Source organism: Dasypus novemcinctus, chromosome X, assembly GCF_030445035.2.
Source record: "Dasypus novemcinctus isolate mDasNov1 chromosome X, mDasNov1.1.hap2, whole genome shotgun sequence".
NCBI classification, from domain to species: Eukaryota; Metazoa; Chordata; class Mammalia; order Cingulata; family Dasypodidae; genus Dasypus; species Dasypus novemcinctus.
The window spans coordinates 11,823,226-11,846,459 of NC_080704.1; the positions used below are offsets into that span (position 1 = coordinate 11,823,226).

The 23,234-nt window shown below is 47.9% G+C and overlaps 1 protein-coding gene across 2 annotated transcripts in view; it reads left to right on the plus strand.

Annotated features, from left to right (window-relative positions):
- The window catches only part of CLCN4 (chloride voltage-gated channel 4), a 90,364-nt gene that overhangs the window by 44,464 nt on the left and 22,666 nt on the right, over positions 1-23,234 (plus strand). The window contains exons 4-9 of one of the 2 annotated variants that reach the window (XM_004446450.4): positions 1,325-1,424; positions 5,631-5,818; positions 8,453-8,575; positions 20,935-21,141; positions 21,249-21,329; positions 22,268-22,813. In XM_004446450.4, the coding sequence (XP_004446507.1) occupies positions 1,325-1,424; positions 5,631-5,818; positions 8,453-8,575; positions 20,935-21,141; positions 21,249-21,329; positions 22,268-22,813 (1,245 nt within the window). The remainder of the gene's footprint in view (positions 1-1,324; positions 1,425-5,630; positions 5,819-8,452; positions 8,576-20,934; positions 21,142-21,248; positions 21,330-22,267; positions 22,814-23,234) is intronic. The other variant, XM_058291360.2, reaches the window with a different exon arrangement.

Sequence of the window (23,234 nt, forward strand, 5' to 3'; positions counted from 1 at the left end):
TCCAGCTGTGAGAAAAAGCTTGATGTCGTCTCCAAGAATGAGCAGGGGTTGGCCTAGGCGAAGAAGGGCGAGGCTGCGTTCCACTCAGAGGGCTGTGGAGACCCAGAGGTGGGTGAGACGGCAGGAAGTAGCGCACTCGGGCCGTGGCAGGCAGGTGGTTCCCTTGGCGCCGTCTCACGGGGCCCATGTGGGAGAGTGGAGGAGATGAAGCCAAGTGTGCCTTATCTTGAAAGTGCTGGGGAGCCCTTGGCGGATTTCACGCAGGCCATCAGCACTCCAGGAGGAAGAGAGGAAAACAGCCAGTTCCTGAGCGTCCCTCTGGCTGGAGGAAGCTGCCTGGGCTTGATAGGTGACAAGGGCAAGGGGTCAGTGGTCGAACTGGACATCCATGGGCCAAAGACGGATGGACTTGGGACTGTTGTTGGCAGACTAATGGCCCAGTATTGACATTGGGGATCTGCCAAAGAGGATGCAGCCTCTTGGCTCCAACATGGAGGAATGTGGAAGAGGGGCAGATGCACTCTAGAGCAGGGATCAGCAGACTACGGCTCCCAGGCTGAATCCGGCTTGTCACTTGTTTTGGCAATTCAAGTTTGATTGGCCCAAAGCCACACCTTATTCGTCTACACATCAGCTATGGTGGCTTTTACGCCACAGTGGCTGAGTTGATCCTTGCGGCAGAGGCCACATGGCCTGCCAAGCCAAAATATTTGCTATCCTGCCCTTTATGGAGGTTTGCTGACCTCTACTCTACAGGGTTGTTAGGGGGATGATGGTCTCAGGGGAATGCAGGCTTCTGTTTATGAGTGAAGGGGCGTTCTGGGGACAGGGATGGACATGTACTTCTGGTATGAAACTGCCATCCAGGCCAGCACGTTCAGAGCTCTTGCTGTGAAAATTGAACCGTGAACACAAAAGAAGGAAACGAAGTCTGTGCTAAGCAGGCTCTTTTATGAACAGACCTTCCAGTGTCGGGTAGAGTAATGATAACTCGCACTCAGAGTAACCCTGAATTGAGGGCTCCCTTCGGACTGCCTTTTAAATGATTAAAGCTTAAATCAATGGAGTAGGTTTTTTTTTAATTAAGTGCAGTTTTTGGTGCTGTAAGTCTTTAGAGACTATTATGGCACGTTGAGAGCTGTGTGACCAGGAAAGCCCATTTTGTCATTGTGGTGGGTAACAGAAAGAATCCTGGAATTGGGACTTAACTTAGTTAACGTTACTTTTCTCAGTCACCCCGTTTCTCAAGGAAACAGTTTCAGGGAAGGAAGCATGAATGGGAGGATGTGTCCAGCCCGACTTCTGTGCTCTGCTCCGCTTCTAGATCACCAGCAAAAGCAAGGAGTCCATCTGGGAGTTCATCAAGGGTCTGCTGGACGCCTGGTCAGGCTGGGTCGTGATGCTGCTCATCGGCCTGCTGGCAGGTACGTGGCAAGGGGCCCGGGGCTCCCGGGGCGAGGGCTGCACGTCCTGCTACAGCGGCAATGCATCGACTGTTGGGGATGAGAATCAGAATATGGAGTTTCCTTTTTACTCCTGTCCCAGAGATCTTTTCCTTGAAGTATCAAAGAGCAAAATACATGGCCGCATATTTTGATGTAAAACTCCATCATTACTAAGGCATGGCCCCGCACACAGTCATTGGGAGAGCTGCAACTCTTGCGGTGACCAGCTCTTTCCACTCAGTACAAGGGTTTCTTACCATACTGGGTTTTACTGAAAGCACACGGTTTCCACTCTATAGTACTTGTGTATGTAGAAGGCAACAAAATACAGGAAATTTTAGAGCCCCGAATAATAAAACACCATATGAGATTGGCTTTTATTGATACTGGCAGGCCATGTAATGAATCATAAACAGCCTGAGAGCCTCAAAATAATGCTCGTCACCCTCGGGTCTGAGTTGGACCCAGGGGAACCCCGTCTGGCCCATACATTGTTCTAACTCTGCGTCCTGCATTTTTTTATAACCCCGATTCTATATTTGTGAGCACTAGATGCTTCCAGAGTGAATGGAGCCATGACTGGATGAGAAAGCTGCCCTCCTAAGATTAAAACACACCAACTTGTCCTGGAGATGGCTTCTGGAAACCTACTTCTGTTCAGAAGGCTGTGAATACACAATTTTGAGCATGCTAAACAGATCCCCTTAGTAACAATCCTCCAAAGATAACAACAGATGAGTTCTTTTAGAGGCTTGGAGCAGGCTGCCTGTAGGAAGGGCTCTAAGGAAAACAACATGGAAGGGGCGGAGAGATTCTGTGATTGCAGAGATTTTAGATTTCTGGGTGATATTGGATCCCTTGTGGGTACAATTGAAGGAGGGGCTTGGAGGCCAAGCAGTGCTCCGTCTGTCGTGGCATGTCATTCGTGAAGGTGTTTGAAGGTGGAGGGAATGGGAGATGACTGTGGATTTGGATGTCCTTATTTAGAACAGATCTGTAAAATCTTACAGCGTGTCATTATTTCTGGCTGCTAAGGAGGAGAGAGAAATCGGGGAATGGAAGAAACTTGGAATAGATATTCTGGTATCCAGCTGGAGTAAACAGCCCAGCCCAGATTTATTGATCTGATCTAAGAGCCAGACTGGGCTGTCGGGAACCAATCTGGATTTTGACCAGCTGGCTTTGGTCGCAACCGATTCTTTCAGGAGGATGCACCTGGGGAATTAAAAAAAATTCTGCTGCCCGGCTGCCCGGGCAGACCAGTGGAACTGTACTTCTGGATGTGATCCCCTGGCCCTGGGGGCTTTCACCTTTTCCCACTGGCCCCAGGAGAGGACTCAGGGGTCCCACTGCCTGGCCTTTCGACCCACCGGGACACCCTCCATGGAGAGGACAGCAGTCTCCTCTGCAGGGCCTTTTACAGGCTGTGGCCACTGGGTGCCGCTGTTGTACCGCAGACCAAAACCGCTTTTTCCCCGCGCAGCCGGGCTTTGGCAGAGCGGTGGGTGGGGAATGGGGTGACTAGGAATGGGCGTACAGTGGTGGGATTTGGCGAACTCGTAGGTCTTGCCCCAGAATATCTGCACGACCCTCTCTCTCTGCCTTCTTCAGAGCTCTGTTGAAAGGCATCTCCACCCGAGGTCTTCCCGCAGCATGCTCTCTTCTAGGCCCTCCCTCCCTCTCCCGCCTCTGCCCACCCTCCCCTGCTCTGTTCCTGTAGTTTCGAGATAGTTCCCTGTGACAGGGCTCACGTGCCCTGCAGTCCATTCCCTGAAACCAGGCTATGTCTTCACTCCAGAAAGAACCTCAATACCCTACGGCCCTCACTCCCCAGCCCCCTCCCCACATCCCGTCTCTATAGATTTGCCCCTTCTGGGTGTTTCCTGTCCGTGAGGTCCCAGGTACGTGGTCTTCCGTGACCGGTGTCTTTCGCTGGGCAGAGGCCGTGTGGCACCCACCTGGGGCCTGCATGCCTTTTGATGACCGAGTGGTAGTCCATCATGGGGCTTGGCCACATTTTGCCTAGCCATTCATCTGCTCGTGGGCACTTGGGTGGTTTCCGCCTTTTGGCTTTTGTGAATGGTGCTGCTGTGAGTGTTTGTGTACAGGAGGTTTCCATGTGGACACACAATCTCGGGTCTCCTGGCCATGTACCTGGGAGTGGACTTGCTGGGTCCGATGGTAACTCCATGTTTAACTTTCTGAGGACTGGCTCGACCTTTTGCCAAAGCAGCTGCACATTTTTGCCTGCTTGGTTTTTCTCTCTAGCACTGATCACCTTCTCAGGAGGTCCCCACTTTTCTCATTTATTTGGTCTGGTGTCAGGAGAGGAGGCTGTAGCAGGGGCCCAGGCCAGGAGCAGTTCCAAAATGGTGGTCTGAATGGCAGCAGCGGCAGATGGGAAGGAGAGAAGGAGGGTGAGCTAAGAGAGGTTTCAGAGGGGCCATTGTGTGGGTGGGGACGGCCTGGAAGACGGAAGCATGCCCAGATTTCTAATTTGGACAAGCACCTGGCTCGGCTGGGACTAAAGCTGAGGCTGGGAGGAAGACGGGCCCAGTGAGTGTGAGTGGAGATGCCCAGCCAACCCAAGAAGCCAGGCAGACTTCTTCTCACTCAATGGTTCCCACTCGGTGGCACTGATGCCCTGGCCTCGGTTAGCCAGGTGCCTGAGGGCACATCCACAGGAGCACTGTGGTTGGTTATGACGTTTGCCGTGGGCACGTGAAGGCTGGTGGCGCAGGCAGTCTAGTTTTTCACCTGCAGTAGGAGGTGGGATTTATGTGCCTGGAAAGGGCATAGCTAGAGAGAGACGTTTATGGCTCCGTGGCAAAGAGAAGGCTAGGCTGAGAGCCTAAGGTGAAAAGACAAAGAGGGCCTGGCTCACGCTTTGAGGCCACGTGCCTTTTAGAAGTTGGGTGGCTGGGTCGGGAAGAGCAGGGAGACTGGAAAGAGCAGCGAGCCAGCAGGAAACCAGGAGGGGATAGAGTTGTGGAAGCCAAGGGAAGAAGTGTTTCTGGAAGGATGGAGTGGTCAGCAGTGTCCAGCGAAGCCAAGAGATTTGGAAGAGGGGTTGGCAGACTTGTGCCGTGAAGGGCCGGAGAGTCGGTCGCCACTTCCACAGGAAAGCAGGCAGGGACAGGAACAAGTGGGTGGGCATGACTGTGCGCCAATAAAACTTTATTTATCCAAACAGACGGAGGGTGGGGTTTGGCCCGCAGACCCCTGGTTTCCAGCAAAAGGACTGAACAGAGGGCATTGCCCTTAGCTGCATGGAAGTCTGGTGGCCGAGGGGGCCGAGGAGCAGGTGGGACATGAGCCCTGTGAGGACAAGGAAGGAAGGTGGAGTGGTGGCTGGAGGGGCCAGTGGGCTGGACAGAGGGGACTTTTTGATTTTTGATTTTGAAATTTGTAAAATGTAAATGCTGATGGGAAGGAGCCAGCAGAGAGAGAGAAAGGAGGGGGTGCTGTTAGCCCAGGGCCCAGAGGGGGTGGGGGGTTGTGCTCCAGGGCAGAGGCGGGGAGGGGCCTGGAGCCAGGGGATGCCGTGGAGACACAAGGGGCGAGCACAGCGTGAGTGTGCGGTGCCCTTGGCGGCGACACGGGTGGGGAGTTGACGCTGTGGTAAGGACCCGTGGATCTTGGAAGGATGAATTGGGCAGAACGCATTCCCGCCTTCCTAAAGGACTGGGAGGGAGGGTCTTCTGTGGGCCCCGCAGAGCCACAGGCCCTTAGCCCACGTTCAGAACATCCAACAAGTTCTAACGAGCGAGGCTTTTCCCAAGCCTGCGAACCAACCCCCTGTGGTAGGAAAAGCTTGTTTAGGCCGCGTGGGCCCCGTTTGGAAGAGGGGCACAGGGATGGCCTCGGCGAGCCCCTTGGCACCAGTGGTTCTGACGGGTGTGTGGACCCGCGTGTCCCTCTCCCACCTGCCTTTCCGCCACTTGAGGTCCACGTGTGGTTGGCCCTTGCATCTGTCATCGGGCTGGGTGCTGCCTTGGCCACACCATGAACATTGAGACTTTGAGATCAATCAAGATGCTCCCTCGGGAAGCGACAGGCTCCCTGCACGTCTGTGTCCTCCTCCGGCTCCGCCCTGGCCTCCTGGCTCTTGAGTGGGCTCTGCTGTTGTGGCTCTCAGCACCTCGTGGGCCACGTCCTCTCACTGTCCCCTGCCCCTTCTTCCAGGCACCCTGGCCGGGGTCATTGACCTCGCTGTCGACTGGATGACGGACCTGAAGGAGGGCGTCTGCCTGTCTGCCTTCTGGTACAGCCACGAGCAGTGCTGCTGGACCTCCAATGAGACGACATTCGAGGACAGGGACAAGTGCCCCCTGTGGCAGAAGTGGTCGGAGCTGCTGGTGAACCAGTCGGAGGTGGGTGGCAGAGTAGGGCCTTGGCTGGGAACCGCTGCCCTTCCACACACTTTGGGAGACATCCGGGCATTTTCCCAACGTCTGTGACGTGACCCTTGCGTTGTGATCACAGTCCTCGCTGTAGTGCTGACATGCCTTGGTTTTTTCTTGCTCCGCTGCTACCACTCAAATGCAGTTGGAGAGCTCTTCCCCACTGGTTCACAGGCACGATTTCCTTTGAAAGCTTGGTGCTCGGCTTTAATTTTCGGACTGAGGGTGGTTTGTTGATCATGCTTTTAATTGAGGAGAAAAGATATCTTTTTTTTTTAATAACAACTTAGAGATATAATTCACATACCATACGATTTCCCCCATTTAAAGTATACAGTTCAGTGATTTTTAAGTATGTTCATAGAGTTGGGGAACCATCACCACAATCAATTTTAGAATGTTTTCATCATGTCAGAAAGAAACTACCCATTAGCAGTCATGCAGTCACTCCCCACCCACCATCTCTGGTAACCTCCAGTCTATTTTGTGTCTCTATGAACTTGTTTATTCTAGATATTTCTTGTAAGTGGAACCATACACTGTCCTTTTGTGTCTGGCTTCTTTCTCTGAGCATAATGCCTTCAAGTTTCATTCATGTTGTAGCAGGCATCAGAACTTCATTCCTTTTTAGGGCTGAATAATATTCCATTGTGTGTGTCTACCACATTTTCTTCCTCCATTCGTGCATTGGTGCCACTTGGGTTGCTTCCACTTTGAGGCTATTGTGCAGAATGCTGCTGTGAACATTGAATGTGACCATATGTTTTTATTTCTCTTGGGTCTCTATCTAGGGGTGGAATGGCTGGGTTGCATGGTAAGTCTATGTTTATTCTGTTTTCCAAAGTGACTGCACCAGTTTACATTCTGACCAGCAATCCATGAAGGTTCCAGTTTCTCCACTTGTCATTTTCTGTCTTTCTGATTAGAGTACTCCTAGGATGTGCAGTGGCATCTCCTTGTGCTTTATTATCTTTCAGTGCATTTTATGACCTCATTTAAGAAAATGTTTCTGAGACTGCCCCAGGCACAGGGGATCCAGTGGTGAACCACGGGGTGGGTCCTTGCTTTCCTGGCATCTGGAGCTTCTTAGCTCAGGGAAAGGGTTAACTTCTAACTGAATTCAGTTGTTGCCACCTGACTAGGAACCATTGGGTGATCAGAACCCCAGGTGAAGGGGAGCTAGGTAGTCAAGGTTCCCACTAGGGCAAAGGTGAGCACCGTTCACGCTACAGCTATTCTTGGAAGATACATCTCATCCATTTTTCCTCTCTTCCTTCCCATCCCCTACCCCATGGGGTTTTTTTGGTGTTTTGTTTTTCCTGATTGCCTTACCACAGCTGAAGACATTTGAAATGCACTTTGCCAATTTGCTAAACCTCTTTCTGGTGGAATAAAAATTCGATTCCTTCACATCTCTGAAGTAGACAGGGATCTTGAAATCTCACACCTTCTCTCCACTCTCCATTATGTCCAAAAATACCCCCTCTGCTTGGATTGATGGGAGTAGGCGGGCGGAATTGGCTGGGCTCCATATTCGGTTTATTTCCTCTCTTCCTTGCAGTACTGCTTATACGGCCATCCTTCTTTTCAACCGTTTTTAAGATTTATACTTTGATTCAAAGTATTACCACTAGCAGGAGTGAGAAGTTCGTTTTAGTCTCCCAGAAAAGGCCATGTTTAGGTGGTTGACAGATATTCTCAGCCCAGTTTTTCAACACTCTGGGTGTGAATATATGTGCTCGTGAGGCCAGAGCCGCCTCCAGAGTGGGGTTTTGCATCTTAGCAGGCACACATGTGGCTGTGGCCATGGCCTGACTTGCACGCTACCTCTCTTTCTTTCCCCTGACTTGAGTAAAATCCAGATGGGGGCAAGAGGCGGAGGCAGCGCACCATGTGGTCTCCCCTTGTGCACCAGGTGCTGGCCCACAAGACCGTTCGGTCCAGAACCTGTTCTCTCCACACCAGAGGACCTGGCATCAGTAGCTCAGGAAATCGTTCTGAAGGAGACAATGCCTGTCCCCCTCTCGGAGGCCTTCTCAGTGGTCAACGCATCAGAATCCGCCGGAGGGCGGCTTCGCACACCTTTTGCCGGGCCCCTCCCCCGGAATTTCTGATTCAGCTAGTCTGGGGTGGGGCCTGAGAACGCGCATTTCCCCCTGGCGCCCAGGCGGTGCTGTTGCGCGGCAGGGTGCCCAGGCTCGGAGCCCTGTTGCCTGACAGGGGGTTGCTTGCTGGGGCATGGCTGTGGTCAAGAGAACCCAGGCCCCCGCAGACGAGGCCCAACAGAGCCCAGGGGCCACGGGCAGGCTGTGCTGCCCCGCTCCTTCCCCTCCCTCGTGCCAGGGGCCATTGCAAGGCATGTGTCAGTCACCGTGTCCTTTCCTGCCCAGCTCTCCCTGCAGCGTAAACAGCTCCCAGGGGGACAGCCCACTGTAGCCATAGCAATGGCAGATCCCAGCGGCCTTGGCCTTGGCGCGGGCCCAGGTCGGGAATGGGAGTGCCGTGGCGTCAGTGCTGTGCCCTCATGGCCAAGGGCGGGCTTGGGTGCTGCGCGCAGGTACTCGCAGCCTCATGTTTTCTTTCCTGTCTGTGTCTGCTGTGCAGGGCGCCAGTGCTTACATTCTGAATTACCTCATGTACATCCTGTGGGCATTGCTGTTTGCCTTTTTGGCCGTCTCCCTGGTGCGCGTGTTTGCGCCGTACGCCTGTGGCTCTGGCATCCCGGAGGTGAGTCGTGGCCCAATTTCTTTTGCACCAATAATAGTAGCGACTCCTTGGCTAGTGCTTGGGTGCCAGGCACAGTGGCAAGCATGCTCCAGAGGTTAACTCCTCTCCTCCTGTGAGGTGGGGGCCCTTGGCATGCATCTTTGTTCGGTGGATCAAGTGGCCGAAGCACAGAGAGGTGACGTGACTTGCCCTAGGTCACCAAGCTGGTAAAGCCGGAAGCTGCACAGAGCAGTGTGGCTCCCGGAAGTAGATGCAGACCCGCTGTGCTGTGTCACTGCTCGGATGCTTAAACCCTGGCCTTTGCAAGCCTGCCTGACTCTCACCACTAAATATGTGTACAATAATGCTTTATTTACAGTTTTTTTCCTTTATTTTTAAAGGAGCTTGAGATTACGTAAATGTTACACTGAAAATATAGGGGATTCCCGTTTACCCCACCCCCTCCCACACTTCTCCCATTAACAACATCCTTCAGCGCGATACATGTGTTCCCATTGATGAGCACGTGCTGAAGCACTGCTACTAACCTGGCCTAGAGTTTACATTATGGTTTACACTTTGCCCCACACAATTTTATGGGTTTTGACAAAACCTGCCTAACTCTTAAAGGCTGCGGAATCAGAGTTCACTAACCACAATGCAAAAATGTGGTTCTGTAACGATGTATGATGCATCCAGAAATCACGGAGGCTGGTTGCTGAGAGTTTACTGATGATTAAACTCCCTGCCACGCTTTGCTCTTTTTTGTGACAAGGTCACAGCCATCTTTAAACAGCTGCCTTCCACATCCAGTGTGGGCACTGCACACGTTCCCCTGGGGATTTTGAATTCTCAGAAAGAGTTTTCAGCACCTCCTTGTAAAAAAAGGAAGAAGAAAGCAAGGTCATGGTTGAAGGAGAATGCCTGAGACCAAACCTGAAACCTAGGAGGATCTACTGAGTAGAAAGACGGCAATTGAACCGATTCCCTGAGAGCCCAAGCAGTGAGAATTTTAGCTAGAAATAATTTTCAAAGTTCTCATCTTCTCTGTGACTGTTGTAGTTAAGTTCTCCTTCAAGTTGGTGCTTCAGCAATGGCTGTAGGTGGAGGAGAGAGGGACTTTGAAGAGGGCTTGTGGTCTGATTACAACCCGGACGCCCTGTTTTCCCTGCTGCCGGTGTCCACACCCTTTGGCGGCGCCCTCCAACCCTGATGCCGGGCTTGGCCAGTGAGACCAGAGAAGCATCTGTGTTCCTGGAGGCCCTTGCCTGTCTTGGAAACCTGAGGCCCTCGTGAACACGCCTGGGCTGGCCTGCCGCAGGACGAGCAGTCCCCAGGAGAGAGGCCCCGGTCATCCCAGCCTGCCATCCGGGGCTCAAGGCCCGGGAACAAGCCCAGCACAAACTGGACGACTGCCCCACTGCTCTGGACCCCAATTGCCAACTCGTAGTATCACCAGCTAAACGGAGCCATTCTTTGAAGCCACTACATTTTGGGGTGACTTGTGCAGCTAAAGTGGATTCATGTGCTAATGGAAAAATTTGTAAAATTTAGGCAAATAGTGTTGAAAAATAGTTACTCAAAATATTAGATAATCAACTGAGTAGAAGACACTATGAAATGATTTTTTTTTCTAAGAAGATAGAAGAAGCAATAGCCTTGAAGTTGGAAAGTATGCTAATAAATAAAAGACAGCTTGCCAGGATCTTAGTAGATTGGAAGAACAACACTAAGGAAACTTACACAGGTAGGTTGGAAAGGAAATGTTTAACATGGAGAACCTTGGCCCTGGCATACGTAGAGGCCCAAGGCAGCTTGGAGGCTTGTCTTCAGAAACCCAAAGGAAAGTTTACAAAGTTCCTAAACTAACAGAACAAAGGCCAGATACACAAAGAACCCCCTGGAGGGTCTTACAACGTTGGAATCAGCATGTCACTACATATTGTTGTATGGTGCCAGGCATGCAAGGAGAGCTGGACGGTGAAAGAATTAGCATGGAAGAGTGAAGCACTGTTGAGGTTCTCTTCCAACTGTGCTCTCCAAATAGACGAGACACTTTACTTGCAAAGAATTCACAGAGGGAAGAGAGATACCAGAACCCCAGACCCTCTCAGCTCCAAGGTTCTTTCCCTAATGGGAAGAAGAAAAAGGTAAAGAGGAGAAAACCAATGATGCCTGGGGAAAGCTAAAGCCAGTATCTTTCCTTGATTTCTGCAGTGCTTCTGCAATTTCAGGCATGTGGATGTGATAAAAAATAATGGCGACAAAGACCTTGATCTATATTTACCTTTGGTACTGGGTCTTTATTATCCTGCTTTTGAAGATAAAATAAAGTCTTGGGTTTAAGGCCAAAAGGTATGTAACTCAGATGGAAAGAGGGGTGTTGAAAAAGGGGGATGGGTTTGGGTATGACTTAGGCCTGGGGTCAGTAAATGTTTTCTGTAAAGGTCCAGATAGTAAATGTTTTAGGCTTTCTGGGCCCTAGAATCTCTGTTTTGGCTACTTAACTCTCCTACTGTAGTATGAAAGCAGCTGTAGATAATATGCAAATTAACGAGCACTGCTGTGTTCCAATAAAACTTTTGTTAGGACCACTGACATTTACATTTCATATAATTTTCATATGTTCCAAAATAATTTTCCTGTGATTTTTCCCCCAACCATTTAAACACGCGAAAAGAACTCTTAGCTTGCAGGATGTAAAAAACAGGTGGTGGACTGTACGGAAACACGCAACTGACTGAATTTGGCCTATGGGCTGCAGTTAGCTGAGCCCTGACTTGGCCACATGTAGACGTTGCAGACTCAGCGTAGAGGACAGGATTCAGTCTCCAGATGTGGGTGTGTTGGCTGACCTCAGTATTCTCAAAAGCAGCTGAGATATCTGGCAACATATAAACATGGAGAGATTCCATGCAAATATTTGGATTTCCAGCTTTTCACAAAGTAGGAAAATGTGGCAGCCCTGGACTCCAATTCCTAAAGGGGTAAAACTTGCCTGGAGCCGAGCAGACAAGTTTCTGCTCTTCAGTTGTCCACTGGCCTGGCCTGGCCACCTGCTTCCCTCATGTACATTACCTGCCTGGCCCTGGAGGCATCTGAGTGGGCAACCCCTGACTTAGAGTTTAAGTATGTACCACTACTTTCTAATATTGGAGTTTTGTAAATGCTGTTTCAATTCAAGGCTGGCCAGTATTTTTAGTATGAGAATGGTGGAAATATTTTAAAAAAGCATTCATTCATTCAGCAAACATTGTCTGATGTCATTTACTGGATCTACAGAATTGAAACTCCATGGCCCATGTCCACAAGTTGCTCACTGCTGTAGGTCACGACGAGAGGGCTGCAACATCTAGTCCTTCTTGTCACAGCAAAGTTCAGTGGTTCAGGCAGTACATGGAAAGGGCTGGAGTAATCAAAAGATTGTCAAAGGAGATCAAGGATCGTGAGGGTGGAGGGGAGACATTTTAAGGCTCCGCCCCCACCCCACAGAAGCTTTGAGCAACCAGCAAGAACTGGCAGAAACTTCTTTCTCAAAGCTCCAGAGAACAGTTGAAACTCTTGCAGTAACAGGGTGAACACTGAATCAAGAGAAAGGCTACTTCAGAGCAGGAGGATCTCAGGGTACCCTGTCTGCCCCATCCCCATCCCTCACCAGCTCATTGTGGAGCCACCAGTGCTCTCAGTGTGGATCCCTGGTCCCAGTTCCAGAGGAGCTGCCTAACCCTTGTGCACATGCTGAGAGCATGTATGCTTGGCCCAGTCTGTCTGGTGGTGACCTGAGGGACATGCTGTCCCAGAACTTGCCCTGTGTGTAGAAGGTGGCTCACCAAGCTCTCCTACAGAAGGCTATGGGTGAGCAGTCAAGTGCTGCCTGGGACAAAGGATTGCTGCTGTGGGACAGATAGTGCAGTGCTCCGGACTGTGAGGAAACTCTTTCCTGGGAAGAGGGGCAGTTGGAACTGTGTGTACTGGAAATTCCTAGAGCCACATATGCATGCCCAAGACAAGATGCTTGAGTACAAAGGATCAGGGAGGCCCTTCTGCTTTGGCCTGGAGCTATTCTCTAAACTCATTGTATGACTAAGCCCTGAAGGAGAGTACTGGCACAGGTCAATCTGCAAAGACTGGAAAAGGTGTTTTGTCTTTTCCCTTTTTCTTCTTTGTTTTTGTCAGCTTCTGGCCTTCAAGAAAAGCTTCGTTGTAACACTAGCTGGATGCAAGCTGAAGGAACAGGTGCCTCAGAGTATAAAATCCAGCAATGACATACTAAAATCTCAAAATGTTCAGATTTCAACAAAAGATTACAGAGCATGCAAAGAATCAGGATGTGATAGTGTAGGCAAAGGAGATTAAAGCATTAGAAACCATCAATGAGGAGGACCAGACCTGGGATATACCAGGCAAAGACTTTAAAAGAATGGTCCTAAATATACTTAAAGAACTGAAGGAAAACATAGACAAGGAACTAAATGAAATTAGGAAAATGATAGATGAACACAAGAGACTACCAATGGAGAGCTGGAAATTATGAAAAAAGAACCATAATAGAACCAAATAGGTGTTCTGTTGTAGACCATTGTAGTAGAAATTTAAAATTTCCCTGGAGGGGTTCAGCAGCAGATTGGAGCTAGCAGAATAAAGAATCAGTGAACTTGAAGATAAGACAATTCAAATCATCCAGTCTGAGGAACAGAGAAAAGAAAGAATAAAGAAAAGTAAACAGAGCTTGAGGAACTGTGGGACACCATCAAGCATACCAGTATATGCATTGTGGGAGTTGAAGTTGGAGAAGAAAAGGAGAAAGGAACAGAGAGAATATTCAGAGAAGTAGTGGCCAAAAACTTCCCTAATTTCATGAAAGATATGAATATACACATCCAAGATACTCAATGAAATCCAAACCAATTAAACCCAAATAGACCCATACCACACCATATTATAATCAAACTGTTGTGTGCCAAAGATAAAGAGAGAATTGTGAAAGCTGCAAGAGAGATGCAACATGTCATGTACATGCGGGCCTCAATAAGATTAAGCGATGATTTCTCATTGTAAACCACGGAGGCAAGAAGGCAGTGGGAGAACATATTTAAAATGCTGGAAGCGAAAAACTGCCAACCAAGAATTCTATATCTGGCAATACTGTCTTTCAAAACTGAGGGAGAAATTATGACATTTTCAGATAAACCAAAGCTGGGGAAGTTCATCACCATTAGACTACCCCATGAGAGATGCTGAAGAGAGTTCTGCAGGTTGCAAGGAAAGAACAACAGACAACAGATAAAGTTATATGAAGAAATGAAGATTCCCCTTGAGGGTAATGATGGGGGTAAATCCAAATGCCAGTACTAGTGTACTTTTGGTTTGTAACTCCACCTTTTACTTCCTACAGGATCTAAAAGGCAAATACATAAAAGTTAGTGCTAAATTAGTGAGTGTTTGGACTCATATATGCTAAATCAGTGAGTGAGTGGACTCATAACATGTAAACATGTACTTTGGGACAAGAATTATGTAAGGAGGGGGTAGGGCAGAGGGGTATAGGAAAGTAGTTTGTGTATCCTATTGAAGTAAAGTTGGTATCAAAGCAAACGAGATTGTTATAGATTTAGGATGTTATATTTAAGCCGCATGGTAACTACAAAGAAAATGTCAGAGAAAGTACAAGCTCAGAGACAGAAATTTTAGAGTACAGGTTGCCAGGGGTGGGATCAGGGGGACAGGGGGGATGGGGAGTTAATGCAAAATGGGTGTAGGGTTTCTATTTGCGGAAATGGAAAAGTTTTAGTAATAGGAGGTGGTGAGGGTACCACAACTCAGTAAATGTGATTCATCTCATTGAATAGTGTGCTTGGGAGTGACTGAGGAGTGAAAGTTTATTTGTATAAATGTTCCCACAATTTGAAAAAAAAGGAAAAAGAAGGGCAATTAAAGAGACAGTGACAGTTAAATGCCATACATGATCCTGGATGGGATCTATGAAGGGAGGAGAAAAGGCTCAAAGGGACATTATTGGAATGTATGAAAACATCAGGATATAGACTGTAAGCTTTATACTGATGTTAAAGTTCTTGAACTTGACAACTGCATGTAAGGTGGTTACATAAGTGACTACATGAAGAAGTAACAGATCAAAACACATGAAGAACACTCAAGTGTTCAGAAATTGGATTGGTAAATACGCAAAATGATATGGTGAATGTGGCAAAATGTTCAAATTGGTGATCTGGGTATCTGGAAGGGGGTGGTAGGGATATGTTGGAGTTCTGTGTGTGGGATTTGTATATTTTTGTAACTGTTCTGTAAGTTTGAAAGTATTTCAAAATTTTTTTTAAAAGTCAAAGGAAAAGCTCAACATGGTCTTGTGTCTTTTGTTGGTTTATATTAAAGTATTGCCTCAGGAACCAGCATGCTGAATTGCTCTCCTACAGCCGAAATACAGTCAGTTCTGCTATAACACTGCACATGCCACCCAAGGATCACCGAGCTATGCAAAATTACCCAATAAAAACCACAGGTTATGGGGAAAATGGGGTTAGGGGCACAGTACTAAAAACTTTGTCAGTGACACATCTGAAAACCGGGCTACCATTTTTATTTTACGCAATAAGAATAGTAACCCAGTTTTACATGTATTAAATGGTTAAGAAATATGTAAATACAAAATGATTATGTTGCTTACCCTTGAAAAAGACCTGAAGTGGGCATTGGAAAGGTTGCAGCTTATGAGTTACTGTGACATCTGTAATGGGAAGGTGAGTTCTGTCTCCAGAAGTGGACGACTGTAGCTCCCAGCATGTGTGGCCGGTCCATGTATGAGGTGGGTACCTGCGTGTGTTTTGTATATTCCTGGGTGGTTGGGTTCAGCAGAGCGTGGTATTTGCATTCACCTGCTGTTTCTCCTGGGTGAAATTGCAGGTAAGCAGATGTGGAATTTGCGTTATGATCAGATTGTTCCCCAAGATAGCAACTGCACTGGAACAAATTTGCGATTTCAAAGCAAGCATTATAGAGGGCTGACCATCTTGTATTGGATACCCGGAACAATCAAGGGAATGTATTGTTGGCGTCTCCGTTTATGATCCTACTGCCCAATAGTGGACATTTTTGACTCAAGCCTTTCAAAGATAAGGAGATGGCCAAGGGAGAATTGGTGGAGAATTTAATACAGCACTAAATGGCCCTGTGGGCCATTTCGCCTTTTCCTCCCAAGAACTGGCGCTGTGTGGCTCAGCTTGCGCGAGTCTCTGGGAAGCTTAGAGACAGCCAGTGAGCTGGAGTCTGAGCCTTCTCTGTGAAAGGCTAACTGGACTCTCTCTACCTTCTTCCAAAGAGGGCATCTCTTTTGTCAGCAGAACTCAAAGGAAGAAAATACTACATTCAGCACAAAGTTTCCTATGGGATGAAAGCACCAGGAGCACAGTGATATGAATACAACTCCACAGAAATGTCATTGAGTGGAAAAGTACATTGCAGGAGAATACCTAAAGTATGATTCTATTTCTGTAAAACCATCAGCCACCCATAGGAAACCACATACTGTTTAGAGATAAACATATATAGTAAAACTACAAAGACAGGCATGGGAATGATGGGGGGATATCAGAAGTTTCCATTGGGGAAGGATATGTAGGGCTTTTGAACGTACCCACTCTTCTTTTCGTTAAGCTTGGTGGTGGGTACATGGGGGCTTGTTTTATTAATACAATTTTTTTTACCAGATTGAAGTATGTAATAGATGTGTTTATTTATAAAAGAGCTCACAATAACCTTTTACAGTATCAGGAGACAAAATGGAGGTTTGATAATTAAGTTCAATTAGTTTAGGACTAACAATTCAGTTAATGGCAATGTTTTCATAATTTCTATAGTAGAGCTTTAAATTCCTAAATTAAGGATGCAGTGTGTACTCCAGTTCTTGGTAGAAAGGGGCAGAGCAAAAACTAAACGTAAGTACATATTTCATGGATAAAAAGAACCTCCTCCCAGTCCAAACCCTACTAAAAATGTACACTTTCGTTCCAGTGGAGTCCTGGAGCTGTCCCGCTTCATTTTAGCCAGGAGACACACTGTGCTATTTAGAACATGTATTAGCATCATCAGAGGTGAGCTTCCAGAAGCTGTTCTGTGATGCGCTGGGTAAGATAAAAACTTTGAGTGCAGTGCGCACCTGTGCATTTTTTTTCCTATCTGGTTGCGTCATCATCTTTTTGGTGTGTCACTTTGTGCAGGTCTGGGACACCTTTTTTCTTTTCTTTTTTTTTTTTTACCGGGAGGTCCCAGGGATTGAACCCGGGTCCTCCACATGTTAAACGGGAGCTCAGTTGCTTGAGCCACAGCTGCTTCCCTATCTGTGCATTTTTAAAGTTGCTCATCCTCTCTAGCATTTGCTCCTGAAACATTCTGATTACTTGGAATTATGTTCCTTTGGAGACGTTCTTTTAAAATGCAAATTGAAAGAAGAGCTTTTTCCTGTTTAATAAATGCTTCATGTTTTCATTTCCTTGGCTGCTTCAGTAAATACCGTGCACTGGGTTGGCTTAAACAATGGGAACTGATCAGCTCGTGGTTTTGAGGCTAGGAGAGGTCCAAATCAAGGCATCATCAAGGGGATGCTTTACCCCGAAGACTGGTGTTCTGGGGCTGGCCGCCAGCCATCCTCGGGCCTTAGGTGTTCTGTCCCATGGTGGGGCACATGGCGGCCTCTCCTGGCCTGTCCCTTCTCTTCTGCGCCCTCAATTTCAGCTCCTGGCTGCTCCCTGTGGTTTTCTCTCTTATTTGCCTGGATTTCATTCTGCTCATGACAGACCCCAGTGGCAGGAGTGAGCTGGGCCACACCTTACTGAAGTCACCTCATCAAAAGGTTGTGCTTCTGATGGGGTCACACCCACGGGAATGGGTTAGGGTTAAGAACATGTCTTTCTGGTGTACGTACAGCTCCAGGCCACCACAGACTGCCTTGGGACCCCAAAAAGACCTGTTCTTTCTACATGCAAAATATATTCATTCCACCACAATATCCCCAAAGCCTGCAGTCATTTCCATGCTAAGTACAAAGTCTCATCACAGCCTGTCCTGGGTGAGGTCTGCCTTGGGGCACAGTTCCCCTTCACCTGTGGACCTGTGACATCTAGAGAAGAAGTTAACTGCTTCTGATATGCAATGGAGGAGCAGGCCTGGGATAGACATTCCCATTCCAGGGAGGGGAAATTGGGAGGAAAACAGGGGTCTTGGGTCCCAGGCAATTCCAAAACCCAGCAGGGCAAGCTCCTTAGAGTTCAAGTCTGAGAGTTGTGTATGGAAGGCTGCCCTGTCCTCTGGGCCTGATGGAGCAGCAGCCCCACCCCTTCCCAGTGCTTGCTCAGTGGTCAGGATCTCCACGAATGCCCGGGCAAACTTCTATAAAGCCCATGTCAAAGTGAACAATCATAGTTTCTTGGACATGGGAAATTACAGAGGAGCTGTTCCTCGCTCTCCTTCTCTTTGCTTTATCTGTAGACCACTATCAACTATGTAAAAAATCACATTGTCTTAGAACTTAGTTTGAGTTGATGTTTCAGTTCATTTCAAAACCTTAACATTCTTACAAATATTTATCTACCAGAAAGCATTCTGGTCTTAAAGTTACCACCACAGCATCACAGCCCTGCTTGGTTCAGTCTCTGTTCATTCAAATGCAAGCAAGTGCGTTTTTGGCATCTACTGGGAATGAATTTCCCTCCTCTGCTGCCTAAGTTTAATAAAATTATTTTAGAGAATTACAAAATATCTATTACATTGTTCGATTCTCCACATGTCACGGCTGGCAAAAGCTCAGGTAATTTAGATGCTTGTAATCTTCTAAATGGTATTATGCTTTTAAACTGTGCCCTGGGGTCTAAATCCACATTAACTAATTGACAAAAAATTATACATAATTTTATTCAAGGCAACAAAAAAGGGCAGGATTGTGGCACGCATAATAAAACATCTCTTAAATAAAGGGAGCTGGGATCCCCAGAGCACAGATGCAATTCTACTAAGTACTGCTAGTTAAAGACTAATTTTAGCACCACTAGTTTGTTTGCCATTAGTTAAAGGCTAAAGATTATACCATCTGACTCTATAGCTAGAGGACCTCACTTAGACTCTATAGGAAGGTGCTCCTCAAGTTCTCTGATCAGTGTGGCAGCACACACACACTGTACTTGAATGAAGGAACTGAACTCCGTCAATAATTTCTGAGATGAAATGGTCCCATTTGCAGCCCTTTAAAATTTGGTGGCTCACTTTACTTCCTGACCTACCCGAGATGGTCGAAGGTGACATGTTGCTCAGTGAAAGAAACAAAGTGTTTCAGGGCCATCTCTTAAATGATGAGACACGTGCGGCAGAGCTCTAGGAGTCTGTGCTCCTCTCAGGAATGGAGCAGCATTTCTCCTTGGCTGCATTTGAGGATTATCTGGAGAAGTCCTAAAACTCCCCATGCCCAGAATGCACGTCCGACCAGTGACATCAAATCTCTGTGTTCTTTGATTGCCCAGGTGATTTGGAAGAGAGCCAAGGTTGGGAAGGTCTCTAATAGCTATTTTAGAATGTGACTGCTGGCAGGGCCATGCCCAAAAGGAGTACCACTAAGTTATAGAAATGTCTCGACACTGACAAGAGGTGGCACTGTAGTGTGTATTACATAATGGGAAAAGAGAAATTGAGCACAAACTTGATTGAGTAGATTTGATTGATGGACTCGTTCCATGTTACAGATTCAATCACGCCTCCCACAAAGGCACGTTCAAGTTCTAACCCCCGGCCCTGTGGCTATGAACCCATTTGTAAGTAGGATCTTTGAAGATGTGATTAGGTAAGGTGAGACCAAATGGAATCAGGGTATGACTGGAGTTCTTATAAGCAGAGGCAATTTGGACACAGGAGTAGGAGACAGAGGTGACAGATAGCCACATGATGGAGAAAAAGATCGAGTTATGGATTTCTAGCCAGCTGCCACCAGAATCCTGCAGACCTCAGAGGAAGCATTGCCTGCCACCACCTTGATTTTGGCCTTCTATCCTTTGAAACTGGGAAATAGTAAATTCCTCTTGTTTAAGCCAAGGATAGCCTATGGTACTTTGTTACAGCAGCCCTGGCAAACTAAGATATTTGATGTCTTGTTAACCTGTGATAACAGGTTCATAGAAATTGCTAGCTTAGCATTCCATTTCAGCCAGCGTGGGAGAAGCTGGAAGTAAACAAGTTATTTAGCCGTTGGTTATGCTTCTATATCCAAAAGAATACTGTTCAGTGGTAGAGGACCTCTATATATGGAGTTCATCCCTGAGATTGGCACCCAGTTGAATACTAAAAGCGTTGGACAACACTTCTATTGCACCTTTAGGAAAAAAGGTGATCTTTGGTGATGACAGAATTCAGCAGGGCTGAAAATGGAGCAAGACCACTCTACCTGCTTTCCAAGTCCTTTTCAGTACAAGATGGTAGGGTTTCGTGGAAGGGATGGGATCATCAGGGATTGAAGCATCTTTACATCCCCCAGAGGTCCAAAGTACATTATTAGAATGTTGAACATCTTTTGCAGACATTGTGTTATGGAGATTTTTAAACCTACAGAAAAGTTGTAAGAATTGGGTGGGAAATACCCATACATTTATTGCTTTGAGCAGGGGTTGGCAGACTTTTCCTGTAGAGGGCATAGAGTAAACGTGTTAGGCTTTGTGAGCCAAGAGGCAAAGCTGAGTACCTATTCGCACTGAAAAGCTAATAGTCGTTTTTGCCTTTTGCATTGAAAAATGTCCAAAAGCCAGCAGTGAACTGGATTTACCTCGTGTGCTGTCATTTGCCAACCCCTGGCCTGAAGTGTTCAGTGGCCCTTTTGCGCCAAATGCTCCCCACATGCCTACCCATCCCTCCATCTCTTTATACTGGGCATCTTCCAATAGCCAGAGGTAACAGTAAAATCAAAAAAGGTATCTGAAGAAAAAAAAAAAGGAAGGTAGCTGTCTCCTCTCAATATAACAAAGGGTAATGTGAACAGGATAAAATGCTCTAAGTAAAAGGAGACCTTTTGATTATAACTTCTTCAGGTCATTATCAAGGTCCGATGACTTAGGACTTGAGGAATCCTTAAGGTTTACCATGGCTCGGTTTTATTTTGAAGGTTTCCATTAGTAGCATATACAATTATATATTAATAGAATATAAAACCATTCTATATGATACTATAATATAAAGTTATAGCTAAATCAAAATCTAAAGTAGCCTCTCCCCCAGGTAATTTAGTGAATCTAGGCTTTAAAAATGCCTCTTGGAGAAAGGACAGTTGTTCGAGCTACAACGCTGAAGCAGCTCATTTCCTCCCCCCGCCCATTCTCCATCCTCTGTTCCAGATAAAGACCATTTTGAGCGGCTTTATCATAAGGGGCTACCTGGGAAAGTGGACTCTGCTGATCAAGACCGTCACCCTCGTGCTGGTTGTGTCGTCGGGCCTGAGCCTGGGGAAAGAAGGGCCTCTGGTGCACGTGGCCTGTTGCTGCGGCAACTTCTTCAGCAGCCTCTTCTCCAAGTACAGCAAGAACGAGGGCAAGCGGCGCGAGGTGAGCCGTCTCGGGCTGTCTTCACGGGGCCCACTCCGCGCAGCCCACCCGCGCCTCCGTTCTCTCCCGGCAAGCCCTTGGGCTTATGACACCTGTTTGCCTCGTAGGTGCTGTCCGCCGCGGCTGCTGCCGGGGTCTCCGTGGCCTTCGGCGCTCCCATCGGGGGCGTGCTTTTCAGCCTGGAAGAGGTGAGCCTGAGCGTGGTTTTGCGGGGCGCGGGGTATGTGGGTGGTTGGCGCGGTGGAGGCCTCTGGCTCTTCCCCTCGGAGAGCAGATTCAGGGAAGCGCTGAGTCAGATCCCTGCAGTTCAGTGAGAAGCTGCAGTTTCCCCCATCAAATATCTCTTTTCAAGTATTGTTTTTAAAACTGCCAATGTCATTTTTCTTCAAGATTTACAGCATCGTCTCTGGTTCTCATAACCGACGTAGTGAAGCGGTTTTGTTTTTGGCACCCAAGTGGATCTCTTCCAGGGCTTGGCAGACTTTTCCTGTAAAGGACCAGAGAGTAAATAATTTTGGCTTTGTGGGCCAGACGGGGTCTGTCACCTCTGTCGTCGTCATGTGAAAGCCACCACAGGTGACACGTAAAGGATGGGTGTGGCCGTGTGCCAATAAAACGCGCTTTACGGACACTGAAACTTGAACTTCGTATCGTTGTCATGGGTCGCAAACTATTCTTCTTTCCTTTTTAGCCATTTAAAAATGTAAAAACACTCTTAGCTTGTGGGCCCTACAGAAATATTTGGTGGACTGGAATTGGTCCGTGGGCTGGAATCTGCGGACCCCCGATCTAGTCTATGATTGATAGACTCGATTCCAGAGGTTTGACTGCTTTCAGGTGGGTCTCTGCCTTAAACAAAATTGTGGTTCAATATTTTCCTTTTTCTTAAAAAAATGACTCAGTCTAATCTTGGGTAGTGCCCATTCCACTTTCAGACATGGGTAGGTATTTTTGTTGGTCCATTTGGGTCATAAGGAAACCTCGGTCAGTGCCGTGGGGGCCGTCCACCTTTGGCCTTGGAGTGTCTCTCTGGTGCCAAACACCAGCAGGTGGCTGGCGCGTGGGGCTGGCGCCCAGAGCAGCTCTTCCTCTGCCCAGCATCTAATGTCCTCTTTGTCCATCCCAGGTCAGCTACTACTTCCCCTTGAAGACCCTGTGGCGGTCATTTTTTGCAGCCCTGGTGGCCGCCTTCACCCTGCGCTCCATCAATCCCTTCGGGAACAGCCGTCTGGTTCTCTTTTACGTGGAATACCACACGCCCTGGTACATGGCCGAGCTCTTCCCCTTCATCCTGCTTGGGGTCTTCGGGGGCTTGTGGGGGACGCTCTTCATCCGCTGTAACATCGCCTGGTGCAGGAGGCGCAAGAGCACCAAGCTGGGCAAGTACCCGGTGCTGGAGGTCATCGTGGTGACCGCCGTCACCGCCCTCATCGCCTACCCCAACCCCTACACGCGCCAGAGCACCAGCGAGCTCATTTCCGAGCTGTTCAATGACTGCGGGGCCCTGGAGTCCTCCCAGCTATGTGATTACATCAATGACCCCAACATGACCAGGCCCGTGGATGACATTCCAGACCGGCCAGCCGGCTTCGGCGTGTACACGGCCATGTGGCAGCTGGCCCTGGCACTCGTCTTCAAGATCGTCATCACCATATTTACCTTTGGCATGAAGGTGAGTGAAGGGGAAGAGTGATGGCGGGGAGTGGGGGGCAACCGTGTCCTTCTAAAGAGAGCACTTGACTCTCCAAAATAAGATTGTGTTGGAGGAAAAGGGGAACCGGATTTTATTAACTTTTCTATGTGCTGGGCCCTGGGGAGTCTTTATTTTTTTTAATCTTCACAGCAAGCCAAGGAAACAAAGATTTTATTTATTTATTTGTTTGTTTATTTTTGAAAGATTTATTTATTTCTCTCCCTGTTTCCCCCATTGTCTGCTCTCTGTGTCCATTTGCCGTGTGTTCTTCTGTGTCCACTTGCATTATCAGGCAGCACTGGGAATCTGTGTCTCTTTTTCGTTGTGTCATCTTGCTGCGTCAGCTCTCTGTGTGTGCGGCGCCACTTCTGGGCGGGCTGTGCATTTTTCACACAGGGCA